General features: G+C 45.4%; 1 protein-coding gene across 2 annotated transcripts in view; it reads right to left on the bottom strand.

Annotated features, from left to right (window-relative positions):
• Positions 1-21,501, bottom strand: part of PLEKHB1 (pleckstrin homology domain containing B1) — an 86,930-nt gene extending 65,429 nt beyond the window's left edge. The window contains exons 1-2 of one of the 2 annotated variants that reach the window (XM_088462457.1): positions 21,455-21,501; positions 17,550-17,629 (exon numbers count right to left, since the gene is read on the bottom strand). In XM_088462457.1, the coding sequence (XP_088318583.1) occupies positions 17,550-17,591 (42 nt within the window). In that variant the 5' untranslated portion in view covers positions 17,592-17,629; positions 21,455-21,501. Of the gene's footprint in view, positions 1-17,549; positions 17,630-19,404; positions 19,507-21,454 lie in introns of those variants that run through there. The other variant, XM_088462458.1, reaches the window with a different exon arrangement.
• Positions 21,502-23,899: the final 2,398 nt, after the last annotated feature.

The raw sequence follows: 23,899 nt of genomic DNA, 5'->3' as shown, positions 1-23,899 counted from the left end.
CCAATATAGATACGCCCCAGAGAGCAAGGCACCATATACCTGCAGAATACGATTATAGTAGCTGTGACTGTACACTGGCCCTGGATGGGAAATGCAGATTTATGTCCCCTATGAGTGACAGCTACAGATACATCCAGCTCTATACTGTACTGTACAGAACATACACACGGGATGTGCAGCGTAAGGCACCATACACCTGCAGAATACTATTATAGTAGCTGTGACTGTACACAGGCCCTGGTGGGGAAATGCAGATTTATGTCCCCTATGAGTGACAGCTACAGATACATCCAGCTCTATACTGTACTGTACAGAACATACACACGGGATGTGCAGCGTAAGGCACCATACACCTGCAGAATACTATTATAGTAGCTGTGACTGTACACTGGCCCTGGATGGGAAATGCAGATTTATGTCCCCTATGAGTGACAGTTACAGATATATCCAGCTCTATACTGTACTGTACAGAACATACACACGGGACGTACAGCGTAAGGCACCATACACCTACAGAATACTATTATAGTAGCTGTGACTGTACACAGGCCCTGGATGGGAAATGCAGATTTATGTCCCGTAAGAGTGACAGTTACAGATACATCCAGCTCTATACTGTACTGTACAGAACATACACACAGGATGTGCAGCGTAAGGCACCATACACCTACAGAATACTATTATAGTATCTGTGACTGTACACGGACCCTGGTTGTGAAATGCAGATTTATGTCCCCTATGAGTGACAGTTATAGATACAGCCAGCTCTATACTGTACTGTACAGAACATACACACGGGATGTGCAGCTTCAGGCACCATACACCTGCAGAATACTATTATAGTAGCTGTGACTGTACACGGGCCCTGGATGGGAAATGCAGATTTATGTCCCCTATGAGTGACAGTTACAGATATATCCAGCTCTATACTGTACTGTACAGAACATACACACGGGACGTGCAGCATAAGGCACCATACACCTACAGAATACTATTTTAGTAGCTGTGACTGTACACAGGCCCTGGTGGGGAAATGCAGATCTATGTCCCCTATGAGTGACAGTTATAGATACAGCCAGCTCTATACTGTACTGTACAGAACATACACACGGGATGTGCAGCGTAAGGCACCATACACCTACAGAATACTATTATAGTAGCTGTGACTGTACATGGGCCCTGGACGGGAAATGCAGATTTATGTCCCCTATGAGTGACAGCTACAGATACATCCAGCTCTATAATGTACTGTACAGAACATACACACGGGACGTGCAGCGTAAGGCACCATACACCTACAGAATACTATTTTAGTAGCTGTGACTGTACACAGGCCCTGGTGGGGAAATGCAGATTTATGTCCCCTATGAGTGACAGTTATAGATACAGCCAGCTCTATACTGTACTGTACAGAACATACACACGGAACGTGCAGCGTAAGGCACCATACACCTACAGAATACTATTATAGTAGCTGTGACTGTACACAGGCCCTGGACGGGAAATGCAGATTTATGTCCCCTATGAGTGACAGCTACAGATACATCCAGCTCTATACTGTACTGTACAGAACATACACACAGGCTGTGCAGCGTAAGGCACCATACACCTACAGAATACTATTATAATAGCTGTGACTGTACACGAGCCCTGGAGGGGAAATGCAGATTTATGTCCCCTATGAGTGACAGCTACAGATACATCCAGCTCTATACTGTACTGTACAGAACATACACACGGGACGTGCAGCGTAAGGCACCATACACCTACAGAATACTATTATAGTAGCTGTGACTGTACACAGGCCCTGGACGGGAAATGCAGATTTATGTCCCCTATGAGTGACAGCTACAGATACATCCAGCTCTATACTGTACTGTACAGAACATACACACGGGATGTGCAGCGTAAGGCACCATACACCTACAGAATACTATTATAGTAGCTGTGACTGTACACAGGCCCTGGACGGGAAATGCAGATTTATGTCCCCTATGAGTGACAGCTACAGATACATCCAGCTCTATACTGTACTGTACAGAACATACACACGGGACGTGCAGCGTAAGGCACCATACACCTACAGAATACTATTATAGTAGCTGTGACTGTACATGGGCCCTGGACGGGAAATGCAGATTTATGTCCCCTATGAGTGACAGTTATAGATACATCCAGCTCTATACTGTACTGTACAGAACATACACACGCAACGTGCAGCGTAAGGCACCATACACCTACAGAATACTATTATAGTAGCTGTGACTGTACACAGGCCCTGGACGTGAAATGCAGATTTATGTCCCCTATGAGTGACAGTTATAGATACATCCAGCTCTATACTGTACTGTACAGAACATACACACGGAACGTGCAGCGTAAGGCACCATACACCTACAGAATACTATTATAGTAGCTGTGACTGTACACAGGCCCTGGACGGGAAATGCAGATTTATGTCCCCTATGAGTGACAGCTACAGATACATCCAGCTCTATACTGTACTGTACAGAACATACACACGGGACGTGCAGCGTAAGGCACCATACACCTGCAGAATACTATTATAATAGCTGTGACTGTACACGAGCCCTGGAGGGGAAATGCAGATTTATGTCCCCTATGAGTGACAGCTACAGATACATCCAGCTCTATACTGTACTGTACAGAACATACACACGGGACGTGCAGCGTAAGGCACCATACACCTGCAGAATACTATTATAGTAGCTGTGACTGTACACAGGCCCAGGAGGGGAAATGCAGATTTATGTCCCCTATGAGTGACAGTTATAGATACATCCAGCTCTATACTGTACTGTACAGAACATACACACGGGACGTGCAGCGTAAGGCACCATACACCTACAGAATACTATTATAGTAGCTGTGACTGTACACGGGCCCTGGTGGGGAAATGCAGATTTATGTCCCCTATGAGTGACAGCTACAGATACATCCAGCTCTATACTGTACTGTACAGAACATACACACGGGACGTGCAGCGTAAGGCACCATACACCTGCAGAATACTATTATAATAGCTGTGACTGTACACGGGCCCTGGAGGGGAAATGCAGATTTATGTCCCCTATGAGTGACAGCTACAGATACATCCAGCTCTATAATGTACTGTACAGAACATACACACGGGACGTGCAGCGTAAGGCACCATACACCTGCAGAATACTATTATAATAGCTGTGACTGTACACAGGTCCTGGATGGGAAATGCAGATTTATGTCCCGTATGAGTGACAGTTACAGATACATCGAGCTCTATACTGTACTGTACAGAACATACACACGGGACGTGCAGCGTAAGGCACCATACACCTACAGAATACTATTATAGTAGCTGTGACTGTACACAGGCCCTGGACGGGAAATGCAGATTTATGTCCCCTATGAGTGACAGTTATAGATACAGCCAGCTCTATACTGTACTGTACAGAACATACACACGCAACGTGCAGCGTAAGGCACCATACACCTACAGAATACTATTATAGTAGCTGTGACTGTACACAGGCCCTGGTGGGGAAATGCAGATTTATGTCCCCTATGAGTGACAGCAACAGATACAGCCAGCTCTATACTGTACTGTACAGAACATACACACTGGACGTGCAGCGTAAGGCACCATACACCTACAGAATACTATTATAGTAGCTGTGACTGTACACAGGCCCTGGTGGGGAAATGCAGATTTATGTCCCCTATGAGTGACAGTTATAGATACATCCAGCTCTATACTGTACTGTACAGAACATACACACGGGATGTGCAGCGTAAGGCACCATACACCTACAGAAAACAATTATAGTAGCTGTGACTGTACACAGGCCCTGGAGAGGAAATGCAGATTTATGTCCCCTATGAGTGACAGTTACAGATACATCCAGCTCTATACTGTACTGTACAGAACATACACACGGAACGTGCAGCGTAAGGCACCATACACCTACAGAATACTATTATAGTAGCTGTGACTGTACACAGGCCCTGGATGGGAAATGCAGATTTATGTCCCCTATGAGTGACAGTTACAGATACATCCAGCTCTATACTGTACTGTACAGAACATACACACGGAACGTGCAGCGTAAGGCACCATACACCTACAGAATACTATTTTAGTAGCTGTGACTGTACACAGGCCCTGGTGGGGAAATGCAGATTTATGTCCCCTATGAGTGACAGCTACAGATACATCCAGCTCTATACTGTACTGTACAGAACATACACACGGGACGTGCAGCGTAAGGCACCATACACCTGCAGAATACTATTATAATAGCTGTGACTGTACACGGGCCCTGGAGGGGAAATGCAGATTTATGTCCCCTATGAGTGACAGTTATAGATACATCCAGCTCTATACTGTACTGTACAGAACATACACACGGGATGTGCAGCATAAGGCACCATACACCTACAGAATACTATTATAATAGCTGTGACTGTACACGGGCCCTGGAGGGGAAATGCAGATTTATGTCTCCTATGAGTGACAGCTACAGATATATCCAGCTCTATACTGTACTGTACAGAACATACACACGGGACGTGCAGCGTAAGGCACCATACACCTACAGAATACTATTATAGTAGCTGTGACTGTACACGGGCCCTGGTGGGGAAATGCAGATTTATGTCCCCTATGAGTGACAGCTACAGATACATCCAGCTCTATACTGTACTGTACAGAACATACACACGGGACGTGCAGCGTAAGGCACCATACACCTGCAGAATACTATTATAGTAGCTGTGACTGTACACAGGCCCTGGACGGGAAATGCAGATTTATGTCCCCTATGAGTGACAGTTATAGATACATCCAGCTCTATACTGTACTGTACAGAACATACACACGCAACGTGCAGCGTAAGGCACCATACACCTACAGAATACTATTATAGTAGCTGTGACTGTACACAGGCCCTGGACGGGAAATGCAGATTTATGTCCCCTATGAGTGACAGTTATAGATACATCCAGCTCTATACTGTACTGTACAGAACATACACACGGGACGTGCAGCGTACGGTACCATACACCTACAGAATAGTATTATAGTAGCTGTGACTGTACACAGGCCCTGGACGGGAAATGCAGATTTATGTCCCCTATGAGTGACAGTTATAGATACATCCAGCTCTATACTGTACTGTAAAGAACATACACACAGGCTGTGCAGCGTAAGGCACCATACACCTGCAGAATACTATTATAATAGCTGTGACTGTACACGAGCCCTGGAGGGGAAATGCAAATTTATATCCCCTATGAGTGACAGCTACAGATACATCCAGCTCTATACTGTACTGTACAGAACATACACACGGAACGTGCAGCGTAAAGCACCATACACCTACAGAATGCTATTATATAGCTGTGACTGTGCACAGGCCCTGGACGGGAAATGCAGATTTATGTCCCCTATGAGTGACAGTTATAGATACATCCAGCTCTATACTGTACTGTACAGAACATACACACAGGCTGTGCAGCGTAAGGCACCATACACCTGCAGAATACTATTATAGTAGCTGTGACTGTACACGGGCCCTGGATGGGAAATGCAGATTTATGTCCCCTATGAGTGACAGTTACAGATATATCCAGCTCTATACTGTACTGTACAGAACATACACACGGGACGTGCAGCGTAAGGCACCATACACCTACAGAATACTATTATAGTAGCTGTGACTGTACACAGGCCCTGGACGGGAAATGCAGATTTATGTCCCCTATGAGTGACAGTTACAGATACATCCAGCTCTATACTGTACTGTACAGAACATACACACGGAACGTGCAGCGTAAGGCACCATACACCTACAGAATACTATTTTAGTAGCTGTGACTGTACACAGGCCCTGGACGGGAAATGCAGATTTATGTCCCCTATGAGTGACAGTTATAGATACATCCAGCTCTATACTGTACTGTACAGAACATACACACAGGCTGTGCAGCGTAAGGCACCATACACCTGCAGAATACTATTATAGTAGCTGTGACTGTACACGGGCCCTGGATGGGAAATGCAGATTTATGTCCCCTATGAGTGACAGTTACAGATATATCCAGCTCTATACTGTACTGTACAGAACATACACACGGGACGTGCAGCGTAAGGCACCATACACCTACAGAATACTATTATAGTAGCTGTGACTGTACACAGGCCCTGGACGGGAAATGCAGATTTATGTCCCCTATGAGTGACAGTTATAGATACATCCAGCTCTATACTGTACTGTACAGAACATACACACAGGCTGTGCAGCGTAAGGCACCATACATCTACAGAATACTATTATAGTAGCTGTGACTGTACACAGGCCCTGGACGGGAAATGCAGATTTATGTCCCCTATGAGTGACAGTTACAGATACATCCAGCTCTATACTGTACTGTACAGAACATACACACGGGATGTGCAGCTTCAGGCACCTTACACCTACAGAATACTATTATAGTAGCTGTGACTGTACACAGGCCCTGGATGGGAAATGCAGATTTATGTCCCCTATGAGTGACAGTTACAGATATATCCAGCTCTATACTGTACTGTACAGAACATACACACGGGACGTGCAGCGTAAGGCACCATACACCTACAGAATACTATTATAGTAGCTGTGACTGTACACAGGCCCTGGATGGGAAATGCAGATTTATGTCCCCTATGAGTGACAGTTACAGATATATCCAGCTCTATACTGTACTGTACAGAACATACACACGGGACGTGCAGCGTAAGGCACCATACACCTACAGAATACTATTATAGTAGCTGTGACTGTACACAGGCCCTGGATGGGAAATGCAGATTTATGTCCCCTATGAGTGACAGTTACAGATACATCCAGCTCTATACTGTACTGTACAGAACATACACACGGGATGTGCAGCATAAGGCACCATACACCTACAGAATACTATTATAATAGCTGTGACTGTACACGGGCCCTGGAGGGGAAATGCAGATTTATGTCCCCTATGAGTGACAGCTACAGATACATCCAGCTCTATAATGTACTGTACAGAACATACACACGGGACGTGCAGCGTAAGGCACCATACACCTGCAGAATACTATTATAATAGCTGTGACTGTACACAGGTCCTGGATGGGAAATGCAGATTTATGTCCCGTATGAGTGACAGTTACAGATACATCGAGCTCTATACTGTACTGTACAGAACATACACACGGGACGTGCAGCGTAAGGCACCATACACCTACAGAATACTATTATAGTAGCTGTGACTGTACACAGGCCCTGGACGGGAAATGCAGATTTATGTCCCCTATGAGTGACAGTTATAGATACAGCCAGCTCTATACTGTACTGTACAGAACATACACACGCAACGTGCAGCGTAAGGCACCATACACCTACAGAATACTATTATAGTAGCTGTGACTGTACACAGGCCCTGGTGGGGAAATGCAGATTTATGTCCCCTATGAGTGACAGCAACAGATACAGCCAGCTCTATACTGTACTGTACAGAACATACACACTGGACGTGCAGCGTAAGGCACCATACACCTACAGAATACTATTATAGTAGCTGTGACTGTACACAGGCCCTGGTGGGGAAATGCAGATTTATGTCCCCTATGAGTGACAGTTATAGATACATCCAGCTCTATACTGTACTGTACAGAACATACACACGGGATGTGCAGCGTAAGGCACCATACACCTACAGAAAACAATTATAGTAGCTGTGACTGTACACAGGCCCTGGACGGGAAATGCAGATTTATGTCCCCTATGAGTGACAGTTACAGATACATCCAGCTCTATACTGTACTGTACAGAACATACACACGGGATGTGCAGCTTCAGGCACCATACACCTAGAGAATACTATTATAGTAGCTGTGACTGTACACAGGCCCTGGAGGGGAAATGCAGATTTATGTCCCCTATGAGTGACAGTTACAGATACATCCAGCTCTATACTGTACTGTACAGAACATACACACGGGACGTGCAGCGTAAGGCACCATACACCTACAGAATACTATTATAGTAGCTGTGACTGTACACAGGCCCTGGACGGGAAATGCAGATTTATGTCCCCTATGAGTGACAGTTATAGATACAGCCAGCTCTATACTGTACTGTAAAGAACATACACACAGGCTGTGCAGCGTAAGGCACCATACACCTGCAGAATACTATTATAATAGCTGTGACTGTACACGAGCCCTGGAGGGGAAATGCAAATTTATATCCCCTATGAGTGACAGCTACAGATACATCCAGCTCTATACTGTACTGTACAGAACATACACACGGAACGTGCAGCGTAAGGCACCATACACCTACAGAATACTATTATAGTAGCTGTGACTGTACACAGGCCCTGGACGGGAAATGCAGATTTATGTCCCCTATGAGTGACAGTTATAGATACATCCAGCTCTATACTGTACTGTACAGAACATACACACGCAACGTGCAGCGTAAGGCACCATACACCTACAGAATACTATTATAGTAGCTGTGACTGTACACAGGCCCTGGACGGGAAATGCAGATTTATGTCCCCTATGAGTGACAGTTATAGATACATCCAGCTCTATACTGTACTGTACAGAACATACACACGGGACGTGCAGCGTACGGTACCATACACCTACAGAATAGTATTATAGTAGCTGTGACTGTACACAGGCCCTGGACGGGAAATGCAGATTTATGTCCCCTATGAGTGACAGTTATAGATACATCCAGCTCTATACTGTACTGTAAAGAACATACACACAGGCTGTGCAGCGTAAGGCACCATACACCTGCAGAATACTATTATAATAGCTGTGACTGTACACGAGCCCTGGAGGGGAAATGCAAATTTATATCCCCTATGAGTGACAGCTACAGATACATCCAGCTCTATACTGTACTGTACAGAACATACACACGGAACGTGCAGCGTAAAGCACCATACACCTACAGAATGCTATTATATAGCTGTGACTGTGCACAGGCCCTGGACGGGAAATGCAGATTTATGTCCCCTATGAGTGACAGTTATAGATACATCCAGCTCTATACTGTACTGTACAGAACATACACACAGGCTGTGCAGCGTAAGGCACCATACACCTGCAGAATACTATTATAGTAGCTGTGACTGTACACGGGCCCTGGATGGGAAATGCAGATTTATGTCCCCTATGAGTGACAGTTACAGATATATCCAGCTCTATACTGTACTGTACAGAACATACACACGGGACGTGCAGCGTAAGGCACCATACACCTACAGAATACTATTATAGTAGCTGTGACTGTACACAGGCCCTGGACGGGAAATGCAGATTTATGTCCCCTATGAGTGACAGTTATAGATACATCCAGCTCTATACTGTACTGTACAGAACATACACACAGGCTGTGCAGCGTAAGGCACCATACATCTACAGAATACTATTATAGTAGCTGTGACTGTACACAGGCCCTGGACGGGAAATGCAGATTTATGTCCCCTATGAGTGACAGTTACAGATACATCCAGCTCTATACTGTACTGTACAGAACATACACACGGGATGTGCAGCTTCAGGCACCTTACACCTACAGAATACTATTATAGTAGCTGTGACTGTACACAGGCCCTGGATGGGAAATGCAGATTTATGTCCCCTATGAGTGACAGTTACAGATATATCCAGCTCTATACTGTACTGTACAGAACATACACACGGGACGTGCAGCGTAAGGCACCATACACCTACAGAATACTATTATAGTAGCTGTGACTGTACACAGGCCCTGGATGGGAAATGCAGATTTATGTCCCCTATGAGTGACAGTTACAGATATATCCAGCTCTATACTGTACTGTACAGAACATACACACGGGACGTGCAGCGTAAGGCACCATACACCTACAGAATACTATTATAGTAGCTGTGACTGTACACAGGCCCTGGATGGGAAATGCAGATTTATGTCCCCTATGAGTGACAGTTACAGATACATCCAGCTCTATACTGTACTGTACAGAACATACACACGGAACGTGCAGCGTAAGGCACCATACACCTACAGAATACTATTTTAGTAGCTGTGACTGTACACAGGCCCTGGTGGGGAAATGCAGATTTATGTCCCCTATGAGTGACAGCTACAGATACATCCAGCTCTATACTGTACTGTACAGAACATACACACGGGACGTGCAGCGTAAGGCACCATACACCTGCAGAATACTATTATAATAGCTGTGACTGTACACGGGCCCTGGAGGGGAAATGCAGATTTATGTCCCCTATGAGTGACAGTTATAGATACATCCAGCTCTATACTGTACTGTACAGAACATACACACGGGATGTGCAGCATAAGGCACCATACACCTACAGAATACTATTATAATAGCTGTGACTGTACACGGGCCCTGGAGGGGAAATGCAGATTTATGTCTCCTATGAGTGACAGCTACAGATATATCCAGCTCTATACTGTACTGTACAGAACATACACACGGGACGTGCAGCGTAAGGCACCATACACCTACAGAATACTATTATAGTAGCTGTGACTGTACACGGGCCCTGGTGGGGAAATGCAGATTTATGTCCCCTATGAGTGACAGCTACAGATACATCCAGCTCTATACTGTACTGTACAGAACATACACACGGGACGTGCAGCGTAAGGCACCATACACCTGCAGAATACTATTATAATAGCTGTGACTGTACACGGGCCCTGGAGGGGAAATGCAGATTTATGTCCCCTATGAGTGACAGCTACAGATACATCCAGCTCTATAATGTACTGTACAGAACATACACACGGGACGTGCAGCGTAAGGCACCATACACCTGCAGAATACTATTATAATAGCTGTGACTGTACACAGGTCCTGGATGGGAAATGCAGATTTATGTCCCGTATGAGTGACAGTTACAGATACATCGAGCTCTATACTGTACTGTACAGAACATACACACGGGACGTGCAGCGTAAGGCACCATACACCTACAGAATACTATTATAGTAGCTGTGACTGTACACAGGCCCTGGACGGGAAATGCAGATTTATGTCCCCTATGAGTGACAGTTATAGATACAGCCAGCTCTATACTGTACTGTACAGAACATACACACGCAACGTGCAGCGTAAGGCACCATACACCTACAGAATACTATTATAGTAGCTGTGACTGTACACAGGCCCTGGTGGGGAAATGCAGATTTATGTCCCCTATGAGTGACAGCAACAGATACAGCCAGCTCTATACTGTACTGTACAGAACATACACACGGGACGTGCAGCGTACGGTACCATACACCTACAGAATACTATTATAGTAGCTGTGACTGTACACAGGCCCTGGACGGGAAATGCAGATTTATGTCCCCTATGAGTGACAGTTATAGATACATCCAGCTCTATACTGTACTGTACAGAACATACACACAGGCTGTGCAGCGTAAGGCACCATACACCTGCAGAATACTATTATAATAGCTGTGACTGTACACGAGCCCTGGAGGGGAAATGCAGATTTATGTCCCCTATGAGTGACAGTTATAGATACATCCAGCTCTATACTGTACTGTACAGAACATACACACAGGCTGTGCAGCGTACGGTACCATACACCTACAGAATACTATTATAGTAGCTGTGACTGTACACAGGCCCTGGACGGGAAATGCAGATTTATGTCCCCTATGAGTGACAGTTATAGATACATCCAGCTCTATACTGTACTGTACAGAACATACACACAGGCTGTGCAGCGTAAGGCACCATACACCTGCAGAATACTATTATAATAGCTGTGACTGTACACAGGCCCTGGAGGGGAAATGCAGATTTATGTCCCCTATGAGTAACAGTTATAGATACATCCAGCTCTATACTGTACTGTACAGAACATACACACGGAACGTGCAGCGTAAGGCACCATACACCTACAGAATACTATTATAGTAGCTGTGACTGTACACGAGCCCTGGAGGGGAAATGCAGATTTATGTCCCCTATGAGTGACAGCTATAGATACATCCAGCTCTATACTGTACTGTACAGAACATACACACGGGACGTGCAGCGTAAGGCACCATACACCTACAGAATACTATTATAGTAGCTGTGACTGTACACGAGCCCTGGAGGGGAAATGCAGATTTATGTCCCCTATGAGTGACAGCTACAGATACATCCAGCTCTATACTGTACTGTACAGAACATACACACGGGATGTGCAGCGTAAGGCACCATACACCTACAGAATACTATTATAGTAGCTGTGACTGTACACAGGCCCTGGACGGGAAATGCAGATTTATGTCCCCTATGAGTGACAGTTATAGATACATCCAGCTCTATACTGTACTGTACAGAACATACCCACGGGACGTGCAGCGTAAGGCACCATACACCTACAGAATACTATTATAGTAGCTGTGACTGTACACAGGCCCTGGACAGGAAATGCAGATTTATGTCCCCTATGAGTGACAGTTATAGATACAGCCAGCTCTATACTGTACTGTACAGAACATACACACGCAACGTGCAGCATAAGGCACCATACACCTACAGAATACTATTATAGTAGCTGTGACTGTACACAGGCCCTGGACGGGAAATGCAGATTTATGTCCCCTATGAGTGACAGTTATAGATACAGCCAGCTCTATACTGTGTTGAAAAGAAGAAAACACTTTTATCTTATCTTCTCCTACAACATAAAGATCAGCCCTCCGCTAATTATTTCATTTCTGGCAAATTATACGTATGATGTGGTATCTGCAGAGAGGTTAATTCACTTACACAGAAGCACGATCAGGGTCAGCATTACCAGCCGTATTATTAAGTTGCTTTCAGCTGAGTCATAATTAAAAAATGTAATTTCATTAACTGTGATAAAATACAGGGTGAGTTATTCAGTATAACAGATATGCAGCGGCCGTCTGTGCTCTACAGAGAACCCCGTTTGCATCTCTGTCACTGTGACAAATGGCCTCCAACAACTTCTAATACTAGGGGGGAGCATTAGCAAATCTTGGAGAAGTTTCCCATAGCAACCAATCACCTTACAACAGTCATTTTACATCTGTGCTCGTAAAATCACAGTTACAAGCCGATTGGTTGCTATGAGTAACTTCTCCACTCTAGCGTTCCCGTATGGTAAAACAATCTGCAGGGTGCCATCACCACCCGTGGGCTGCAGTGTCTTGCGGATGGATAAAATAGCGGTGAAGCGATTACCGCCGGTGAATAGATGGCGGGCGCAAATGCCCAGCATCTATTCACAGAGACAGGAGAACTTGGGGGAGACCCAGCATGTCCGTAAGTGCCGGGCACACCCCCAAGAGTAATGAAAAGGGGGTGCGTCTTAAAGACACGCCCCCTTTTCTTATGGCCACGCCTATTTTCTGACTCTTTTCGGACAGAAGTGCCCCTTTGTAGGTCCGACGCCCTATCGCTCTCCAAGATATGATAAATCTCCGACTTCCCGAGGGAAAGCGTCAGCACTGACTCCATCCAGATTTATGGACTGGGGCTCAGTGGATGTGGCCCCCTATACTGTTCTAGTCCAAGGGCCAGCTAGTATCAGAGGAGCAGGGAGAGGTGGCGGAGCAGGTACTAATTATCAGGGGCCTGGGCTTGTTCGAGGGGAGGGACCAACAAACTCATTAAAAGGGAACTTAATGTAAGTATGACCTCAGGGTGATGTCACTCATGTCCCATAATGCTGCCTTTACTGGTTTAGAAAACTCTGCATTCAGCTATAGTGATTGGGGACTGTCACACAGTATGGCCGTGTCTCCAAATGCCTTTATAGCACGCTGCCCTCTGACGCATTCAGGGTTGGACTGGCCCACAGGGGTACAGGGGAAATCCCCGGTGGGCCCCACTGCCTGTGGGCCCACCCCCTCCTCTAGGTGTCAGGTTCCAGACCTCAAATTATAGATTGTTACTCTATTATATGGTCAGTTACCTGGTGGAGCAGAACCACTGATCAAAATGGGAGCTTGGTTCCCTTCTATAGAAACTACACCAACATTTGTCTAATGGTAAGCCAAGTATCCGGTGGGCCCTTCATGTCCCAATCCGACACTGGACGCATTAAATGATTTTGTGTACATTGCTGTAAATCATACATGCCTACCCTCCCGATTTTTCGGGTAACCCCCCGCACCCCCGGAAGGGTAGGCATTTCTCCCACATTCTGCCCACTTCCTAGTGAAGTGGGCAGAATGAGGAGAATACCCGTAGCGATCGCGGGTCTCCGTGTAGGGGGCGGGGCTTAAAACATGATTCTACATGAATCATGTCATTTGGCCCCACCCCCTATGCAAATTCTAGCCTATCGCGGCAATTTAACCGTGAGGGGGCGGGGCTTAATGACACTAATCATCAGGCCCCGCCCCCATCACGCTCCCCCCTGCTTCTCTTACCCGGGCTTCTCCCGGGAAGAGATCTGAAAAGGTAGGCAACTCTGCTGTAAATATAGCTATAAAAAGGTATTTTCCTGCATCGTGCAAAGTGAATCCTGGAATATTCAGGCTGTTTTGCAGGAAACTGAGCCACAAATCTACCAGATGTCCCATTAAAGAAAGGAAATTTGTGCAAGTATAACTGCAAAATGGTACAATCACTGCTGGTGACGCACGTTTTGTACTGTCCTTAAAATGGCCATGGAATAGTATTGGGCAGACTCTGTGTGGGGAACAATGCCAATTTTTTTTTAAAAAAAGCAAGTTACTTTTCATCTTGGTAAAACCATGCTGCACTGCAGAGAGATTTAAGCTGGGTACACACTACCAGGGGTGTCAAACACGTGGCCCTCCAGTTCCAGTGGAACTACAAATCCCAGCATGCACCTCCACAGTTTTGCTATTAGGGCATGCTAAAACTGTGGCAGGGCATGCTAGGATATGTAGTCCCACAGCAGATAAAGGGCCGCATGTTTGACAACCCTGCACTAGACGATATACTGGACAATTTGTCGTCTTGAAGCGAAACTTAACAACAAATCGTCCACATCGTCCAGTGTGTACGCACTATTACGCGCTCCTGTGCGTCGTTCGTCTTATCTTCAGACCTGTCTGCAGTGCAGGGTAATCTGAAGATCCGCCCGACGACACTATGGACCTCATTCAGAGTCGGTCGTTGCGGCCACACGGTCAAAACGTAAAAGGGGCCGGATATGCAAATGAAGCGCTCGCAAGTTGCGTCGTTAAGATAGGATCGTTAGCTGGACGAGCGAGGGGAGGATGCGGCCGTAAGACTAAAAATACGCCCCCTTCTCGTTCCCATTACACGTCATCTCCGGGCATATAAGGATTAATCGAGACCATCGGTAACCATCGGAACTGATCGTAGAGCTTAAGGTTGACCATACCCTCTCTTAAGCTCTACGATCAGGTCAGTGTACAAACCACCAATGTCACATGTGCCATGACGCTACTTTGTTAATTATGCACTCCCATAAAACGCCGTTCGCATAGTCAGGCACGCCTGCGTTTGGATCTCCACTCCCCGTTCACAAGCACCTTCCCCTGTTACCACCCACAAACGCCTCATCCTGTCACTCAAACTAACGACCTGGCTGTGATCAAGGAGAGAGAAATTTCTGATCGTAATAGCTAGTTTGCGCACGCGCATTGTGAATTTTACGCATGCGCAGTTTAGCAAACATCGGTGGCGTGCGACCGTGCAGCCGCAACGACCGACTCTGAATGAGGTCCTGTGTTTCTGGAAGCGGCAAAAGTACAATATATCAGGCGGTCGTACATCAGATCGTGCAATGTGTACAGACCGCGCAATGTATCATGCCGTCACATCTGCTCGTGTTTACCTAGCATTAGATGGGAGGGGCCTGTCCTAGCTCACATCTACATTGCAGTGTACAAATAAAGCTGTGCAGCATCTGTGGGCTACATGCAGAAGCAGCCAGTATTTACCCTGCATGCAAAAATAATAAATGTATTTGCCCCTCTTGCACTGCAGCATAGGAATCAGAGGGGTGTCCATCGATGGCAAAAAAACCATCTATGGTGAACCATCGATGATTTGCAATCCTCGATGGCCACTGCTGCCGTGGGGAACAGCGTGTGGCGGGCCTATCAAAAACAGGGGTGGGGTTTAGCGGGTGCCAGGGGTGTGGCTAAGCTCCGTCCTTTCCAGTAAAAATAAAAACAAAACACTGGCTTCCACTCGTCAATCGATGGGAAAAAAAAACATTGGCTCCCTGCCATCGATGGTAAAACTATTCAACATCGGCCATAAACCATCTATGATTTTGAAGCATCGATGGTCGTTGGCCATCCCTACTGCGGCATTGCTTGTCCAGGTGCAAAGTTACTTGCATTTTTTTGGTTTATTCCCCAGTCAGAATCAGACCCTATCTGACAGACTGTCTGACTGATGTCTTCCTTTGTACATTACGTTACCGGTGTACTGTTGTTGTACGGTTATCAGTAATTATAAATAATGATCATTTATCAAATACATTCTGAGGCCCATTACACAGGTTTTGCACCTTTGGACTGTAACCCATTGATGACAGAGATAATACATGCAGTAAAAACACATTTTGTTCCAGGTACAGAATAACATAAAACCTACATATCATTGTGAGGATGTTTGGGGACTTTATAGTAAAATAAAGGCAGTATTCCTCCCTATGGGTTATATCCCAGACATGTACCAGCCTTTGTACGTCTACTGGCCTGATTCAGGGGTGCGCGCAAATCCTGTCGCGGCTGCTATTCCGTATGCAGCGGACATGAGAAAATATGACTTTGCTGATGTCTTGTACACAGACGCGCCCACCTCCGCCATCTCACATCCGCCGCTTGTGTACATAAGTGGAAACATCAGAGGCACCTAGAACCCCTGAGTAACCCTATGCTCAGAATGTCCGTCTCACCTAGGATGCTGCGTAGGTATTCGCAGAGGATCGCTGGGAGACACCCGAAAAATGGTCCCGACACATCTGCAGACCCTCCAACTATACCGATTTGGCCGGTACAGTACCGTTTTTTAATGGTCTGTACCGGCAAAACATGCGCTGTACCGATAGTACCAGATGAGTACAATCTCCTGAAATCTATAGCAGCGCTGCCGGGACACAGACTCCCGCAGCGCTGCTGAGTGACAGGTGGCTCCGTCCGCCGTAGTTCTTGGCAGCAGACGCTGACATTACCACCAGGGCCAGCTGCCTCCAGTACCCGTGGACACGCCCCCTTTATATGACCACGCCCCCTTTAAAAGTGGTCACGCCCCTGTACCGGATCGCAACTGAAAGATGTTGGAGGGTATGCATTTGCGTTTTTTAGCATCCACTTCGGAACCATGCCCTTTGTTTCTTAAGTGAGACAGTAAATAACATGGCTGGTATTAGTCATATTGGGCTTATCCCAGGCAGGAATAATATAGTATATATGTTATAGATATAGATATATATATATATTATATATATATATATATATATATATAGATCTGATACGTCATAGAGAGAAGGGAGCGAATCATACCACCAAGAGACCCCTGAAGTGTTTAGTGCTGTTGAGTCTCATCAATCGGACAATAGTCTCTCAGCCATATCACAAAGAATCTAAGGAGAGGTAAATAGAACGAGACAGATTAGGGAACAATCCAAGGCTTGTTTGTTTTTCCTGAGACCTGGAACGATCATATGAACATCGGATTCCATTGTACACACTACTCAATTATCGTTCTGACAGAAACAATAAAAGTCCCTCGCTGAGGTGCCGATTTTAAATGTACTATCATGGCCCGATCGCGTACACACTACATTTGCGGCATGATATCGGCTCAGGATGCAATAAATGTCACTCATGTAGCCTTCCTGATATCGGGTGCAGATCCAGTGTAGGAAGATCTCAAGGCCCAGACCATGCTTCTGGATGCGGCAGAGAAACAATATATCGGGCAGTCGTACACACTGCGTGTATGGACCGTCCGATATATTGTGCCGTCGCTGGATACACACGTCGTCTAGTGTGTACCCGGCATAACAGGAATGTATATGTAATTATACAGCGGTTATTGCAGGCAGCGGTGTAAGGACCATTCACTCACTTTACAAGACGTGCGCAAATAAAGAAAGGAAGGAAAAGTATAAACAAAAAAAGTGTAATTCTACTACAAAGTGGTTCATTTAAGCGCAAATGTAAAATAATAATCAGCAATGAGAATATTGTACATTTTGCAGAAAAAAAAAGTTGAGTAATAAAAATAATATATATTTATGTGGAAAATTTTACCAGTTGACAACTTGTATTCTGCAGAACAGCGTGCTTAGGGCCGGATTCAGAGATGTACGCCGACAGTGACGGAGCCGAGCGACTATCGGTAAACTGCGCAGGCATCTAAGTCGCACTGCGCATAAGTCAAGGTGCATTACCGTTGTTGCTCGCTGCAACTATTTACTCGCAGTGTGATTGATGGTCAGGGAGTATTTGGGGGAGGTACTGGTGAGTGGCCAAAAAAACGCAGGTGTCTTGCAACCGTTTCGGAGGCATGTTGCATACTGTGTTAGCGATCCCGTGCCTCAGTTCCCGTGGCCATTCTGCTCGACCAGAGGACTAAATAGAAGACCGATAATCGAATGACCTGTGACCGATGAGGCGTCTTTGCACGCTGCTTGGATATGCAAAGCTGCTGGTGAGCGTCTCAAAACATTCCTCGGTGTCTGCGACATTTGCACATTTCCGCATAGCAGCTGCGTACGGGATTGAAGCTGCAATGGCATTAGCGTACAAATGTGAATGAGGCCCTCAGTACATCAGCAGTATTGCAACATTTCCAGTCGGGGCCACAGCAGGGCTCAGAGGCGCCCTGTATCAGCACAGCCCCACAAACCACCTTTGGCGCAAGTGACGTCATGATGGCACACAACAAGCGCCTTGGGCGCAGGAAGATTGGCACTGGGGGCATCCTAGGGACGTGCCCTGCGATTTTCTATGTAGCGGGGGGGGGCCTTCCAAGGCGAGCTGCAAACAGGCGTCGTGGCTGGCGCCTTGGAACCGGTCGCACAGTCCGTGTTGCAGTCCTGATTGCAGCAAAACATTTATTATTCAGTTGTAGTACATCCGCGTTCCAATTATACACGTATAGATTCCGACACACTTATCATTACAGGCTAAAAAGTGACAACTTTTAAGTTTATCTGAATACTATTACAGAACAGATACAGCTACAAGTGCCAATATCCCTTGTAGGGACATGCTGGAACTTGTAGTTCCACAGCACCTGGACAATGACAGGTTGTCTACATCTGTTATAAAAAGTAGACTAATACAATGATACAGATAATGTACCCAATAAACACCGCAGGAGGTTCTATGTTGGGCACACAGTCCCTACCTGTGCTCTGCAGACACCTGTACTGTACCCCGGGGTAACTCCAGTCCAGTCCCTGCGATCAGATGGGCTCAGAACATTTAAGCAAAGGAGGCATCAGGTAGGATTAGGCGGTGCATTATGGGAGTTGTAGTCCGGAGCCCGGTCTTGGCAGCAGGGTGGAGCCGATGCGAGGCCGCTGATGGACTACACTTCCCAGCATGCAGCGCGCAGCTCTGGTCTGTTCCAGAAACGCATCATCCAGTGACATTTATTGAGTAAACTAATTATCTACCCACTGTGTGTGCAATCTCCAGCTGCTGTGGAACTACTAGTACCTGCATGGCCTAGACAATGCACTCAATTCCCTACATCAGAGGGGCCTTGTTGGGACTTGTAGTTCCACAAGACAGAGCCTTGTATCTTTGGTCAAACATTTTAGTATTTGTAACTATTTACTGATATAGTGTGCACTATGTTTTATGAATCCTATAATTGCTATTATTATTATTATTATTATTATTATTATTATTATTATTATTATTATTATTAATAATTGTTATCAATATTATACCTAATTTTAATTATTTCTAATTATTATTATTGATTTTATGATTATCCTTACTAATTTTAATTATTTCCTTATTACTAGTATGGTAATTATCATTATTTTGTAATTATTATCATTATTATATTATATTGATTTCTGTCCCTTCCTAAGTGTAAGGTTAACATGAAAATATATTTTTAATAACATGTAAACACATCCACTTTAATTGTAGGGACCATAGTATCTGTGTTCTCAGTCTATTATGGTGTTCACGCACGTGCACTGCGCACATTGCAAACATCGGCAGGCTACGTGCGAACGCAGCCTAGCGAGCGGGTCTGAATCGGGCCCTAAGAGCGGGAAGAAGGTTTTTGAAAATAATCAGTGTCACCCTTTGTATGGGTTCAGATTAATAAAATAAAATGAGAGTATACGGATTAAAATCCCAGACATAGTCCCCGTCAGCACAAATATAACGCTTTTCAGACGTGATCCATAACGTGTGTGTAGAGTAGAAAGAGGATGGATATTAATATATTATATCTACAGACAGTGGTGGCAGCCATTTTATGTGCTGATCGAATACTCAATAGAGTAGAGATTGTCAGTTCATTAGGAATCACCTTGTCAGAGCTTTCCAGCTCTGCCTCGACCTAGGCGCACTTCTAGTTCCTGGCAGCGTCTTCCGGGAGCGTAGATTGGGCTTGCGACTAAATATGTGCTCGGAGGATCATCCAAAGCAAGAGCGCCTTGCGTTAAGCAATCGATGCGCTCAGGAAATGATCTGGAGTCCACTCTTAGGGCCTGATTCAGAGCCGCTCGTTCGCTCCGAGCGATGTTCGCACATCTGTGCATGCGTATGGGTCGTAATGCACATGCGCCAACCAGTCAGTGCGGTCGGAAAACGTGTGTTCGCAAAATTGCGAGTGCCTGCTAATTTGAGTGACAGGATGAGGCGTTTGTGGGTGGTAACAGGGGAAGGTGCTTGAAAACGGGGAGTGGAGATCAGAACGCAGGCGTGCCAAACGGTCAAAACGGGCGTTTTAAGGGTGTGCATAATTAACAAAGCAGCGTCATCGACCACGTCACTTGGTTGTTTCTTAGCCTGAACTGTTCGCATGATTGCAGTAGGAAAATCCAACCACAAGCACTGCGAGCAGTTCAGACGCCTTTCGATGTACTCGATTAATCAAATAAATAGTGGAGATAAAGTATGATGCGAGCGGCCAGGGGGCGTCTTTACAAAATAGTGAGCGCATGTTTCGTTCGCTCGCTCAGACATAGAGGCGTCAACAGACCGCAAAGAGCGAGCGCTCAATTTAAATAGCCGGCCCCTTTTTCCGAACGAGCGAGCACAAATAGCGTCCGGCTCTGAATCAGGCCCTTAGTTCCTAGTAAACTGAGAGTGTTCATTGTGATTAATTAATATATATATATATATATATATATATATATATACACACACACACACGGCCGATTAGCACAAAAAAAATTGCAATCTTTCCAACTAAAACGACATTTTACCTCAGTCCAGTGATTCAGGTACAGCTGAGATTACAGCCCTGAGCTGGAGCTCCCATCCCACTAATAAGAGCAGTAATACTGTAGGTGACTATTTATAGACCGGCTGTAGATCAGAGGAGATTTACCAGCATTATCATCCGCGACTTATCCCTATTTACATGGCCACTGCCCGGCTTATACCTGATACTCACATAATTTAATGCACTATAATGTAAATATTTCTCATCAATATCGCGTAATAGCTATTACCAGGGTCAGGTAGTGCCCATAATACCAGGGGGTACATTTACTAAAGTGAGAGTTTTTAGAAGTGAGTTTTAGAAGAGATGTTGCCCATAGCAACCAATCAGAGTCTAGCTATTATCTTCTAGAAGGTGATAGTTAAATGTTAAGTAGAATCTGATTGGTTGCTATGGGCAACATCTCTTCTAAAACTCACTTCTAAAATCTCTCACTTTAGTAAATTTACCCCGAGGAGTCCATGTACAAACTTTCAGTGATATCACAGTAGACACAATTCCAAACATTGCAAACACCATGTAATGTTATAATACTGGAATTAAATAGTGTCCACCGCGGGAAATCATCACCAATGTATATTTTGTTGACAAATTCATAATTTGTTTCCAAGTTGACTTTTATTTTCGCTAATTCTGACACATGGTGATCGTATTCCTGGGAAAATGGTCTGAGACGCACAGCTGCAAACCGGCCTATTACACTTATCAGATTTAGGGGTCTAGTTACTAAGCAGTGTTAGGAGACAGAGTGAAAAGTGATAAGGTACCAGCCAATCAGCTCTTAACTGCCATCTCACAGGCTGTGTTTGAAATATGACAGTTGGGAGCTGATTGGCTGGCACCTTATCACTTTTCACTCTGTCTCCTAACACTGCTTAGTAAATAGACCCCGCAGTCTGGAAACATACCTACAGTATATGGGAAGTACAAAATGGCGGTGGCGGAACACAAAATCCTATTTGGAGGTGCAGTGCGCCTGGATTCCTGCCAGAACATTAAAATTATGACGACTTATTTGGAAGGGACAGGCAGTGGGGAATTTCGCATTAGCCACGTAAGACACATGCCTAGGTGCGTCACTTGCAGGGGGTGGCACATGGGGGCATCTTTTATTAGTCCGCCTGAAACTTCCCAGTAACTACAAAATACTTCCACTGTATTATACTGTATGCTGACTTCAGTGGAAGGATAAGACATGGCCCGACCCATCCAGGCTACACTCAGGATAGCACACGATACAGTGGAAATATTTTGTAGTTAATGCGAAATGGATGGAGCAGGCAGCGTGCGCCTGGGCCAGGGAGCTGTCCAATCAGCAGGCAGGCCTGAGCGGTGGCTTCCCTGTTATCAGGGGCATCTCTCAATCTGGGTTCCATATGCAGTGGGGTAAGTGTGACCTGCCCATACTCCACTCAAGAGGGCATACGGTATAATGGAAATATGTAAGTATTGGGACCATATGGACAGACAGACCGTTAAAACAAGCATCCACGTGCCGTCCTGCCTACATTAAAATATATTATACTGGCAGTCGTTCAATTAGTGCTTATTACCTAATAATGACAATAACTTAATTGGAGGGGGTGGAGCAGCCATTAATGTTGTGCCTATGGCTCACCTGACCCTTAAATTCGCCCGAGGACAGGTTTTAGTAAATATCATAAATAAAGTGGTAATCAGCTTTAAGGCGGATAGACAGAAACAGGACTTTCCAAACTAAATGAGTTATGTGCATATATGACCATTCGATACCTCGCCCCACTATCGCTGTATGCTTCTGCTGGAGAGTGCATGAGTTTTGTAGCACTTCTCCTGTGATGCAGCCTTTCCTGTGGGTTATATAGCTAATTTATTAGACTACTGATTCCCGTGCAAGGTCCCATTTGGGGTCTTGCGACTGTGAGGCAGAAGACAGTCGGTGACCTCCGGGGACTCCACATAGTGGGAGATATATGAATAGAAGGGGTATTAGGGGTATTTAATGGTTAGTTAAAGGACATTTATTTTATGCTTAGGGCGGCAGGTAATGAGAGGAGGTAACTGCGTCTACATTTTAATGATCAATAAACCTTGCGTACAATTTGCTTCTACGCCATGCAGGTTGTGTCAGTATTAGCGTTACATTTATGTACAACGTGCGGAGGAATAGTTTGTGCTGCAAGTGATTTACACCATACCTTATAATCCATTGTATCTGGGCCTGATTCAGAGCCGCTCGTAAGCGGCCGCTCCTTCGTTCCTACCGTTGTTCGCACAACTGCGCATGCGTACGGATTTTAATACGCATGAACGAACCAGTCAGTGCAGCCGAAAATCGAGTGCTCGCTAAATAGCGAATGCCTGCTATTTTGAGTGACAGGAGGAGGCATTTGTGGGTGGTAACAGGGGAAGGTGCTTGAAAATGGGGAGTGGGCAGGCGTGCTTA

This window comes from Taudactylus pleione, unplaced genomic scaffold (assembly GCF_031769625.1).
Source record: "Taudactylus pleione unplaced genomic scaffold, aTauple2 ptg001248l, whole genome shotgun sequence".
Taxonomy (NCBI): domain Eukaryota; kingdom Metazoa; phylum Chordata; class Amphibia; order Anura; family Myobatrachidae; genus Taudactylus; species Taudactylus pleione.
The sequence above is the reverse complement of the archived record's forward strand: the minus strand, read 5'-3'. Positions and strand labels throughout refer to the sequence as shown.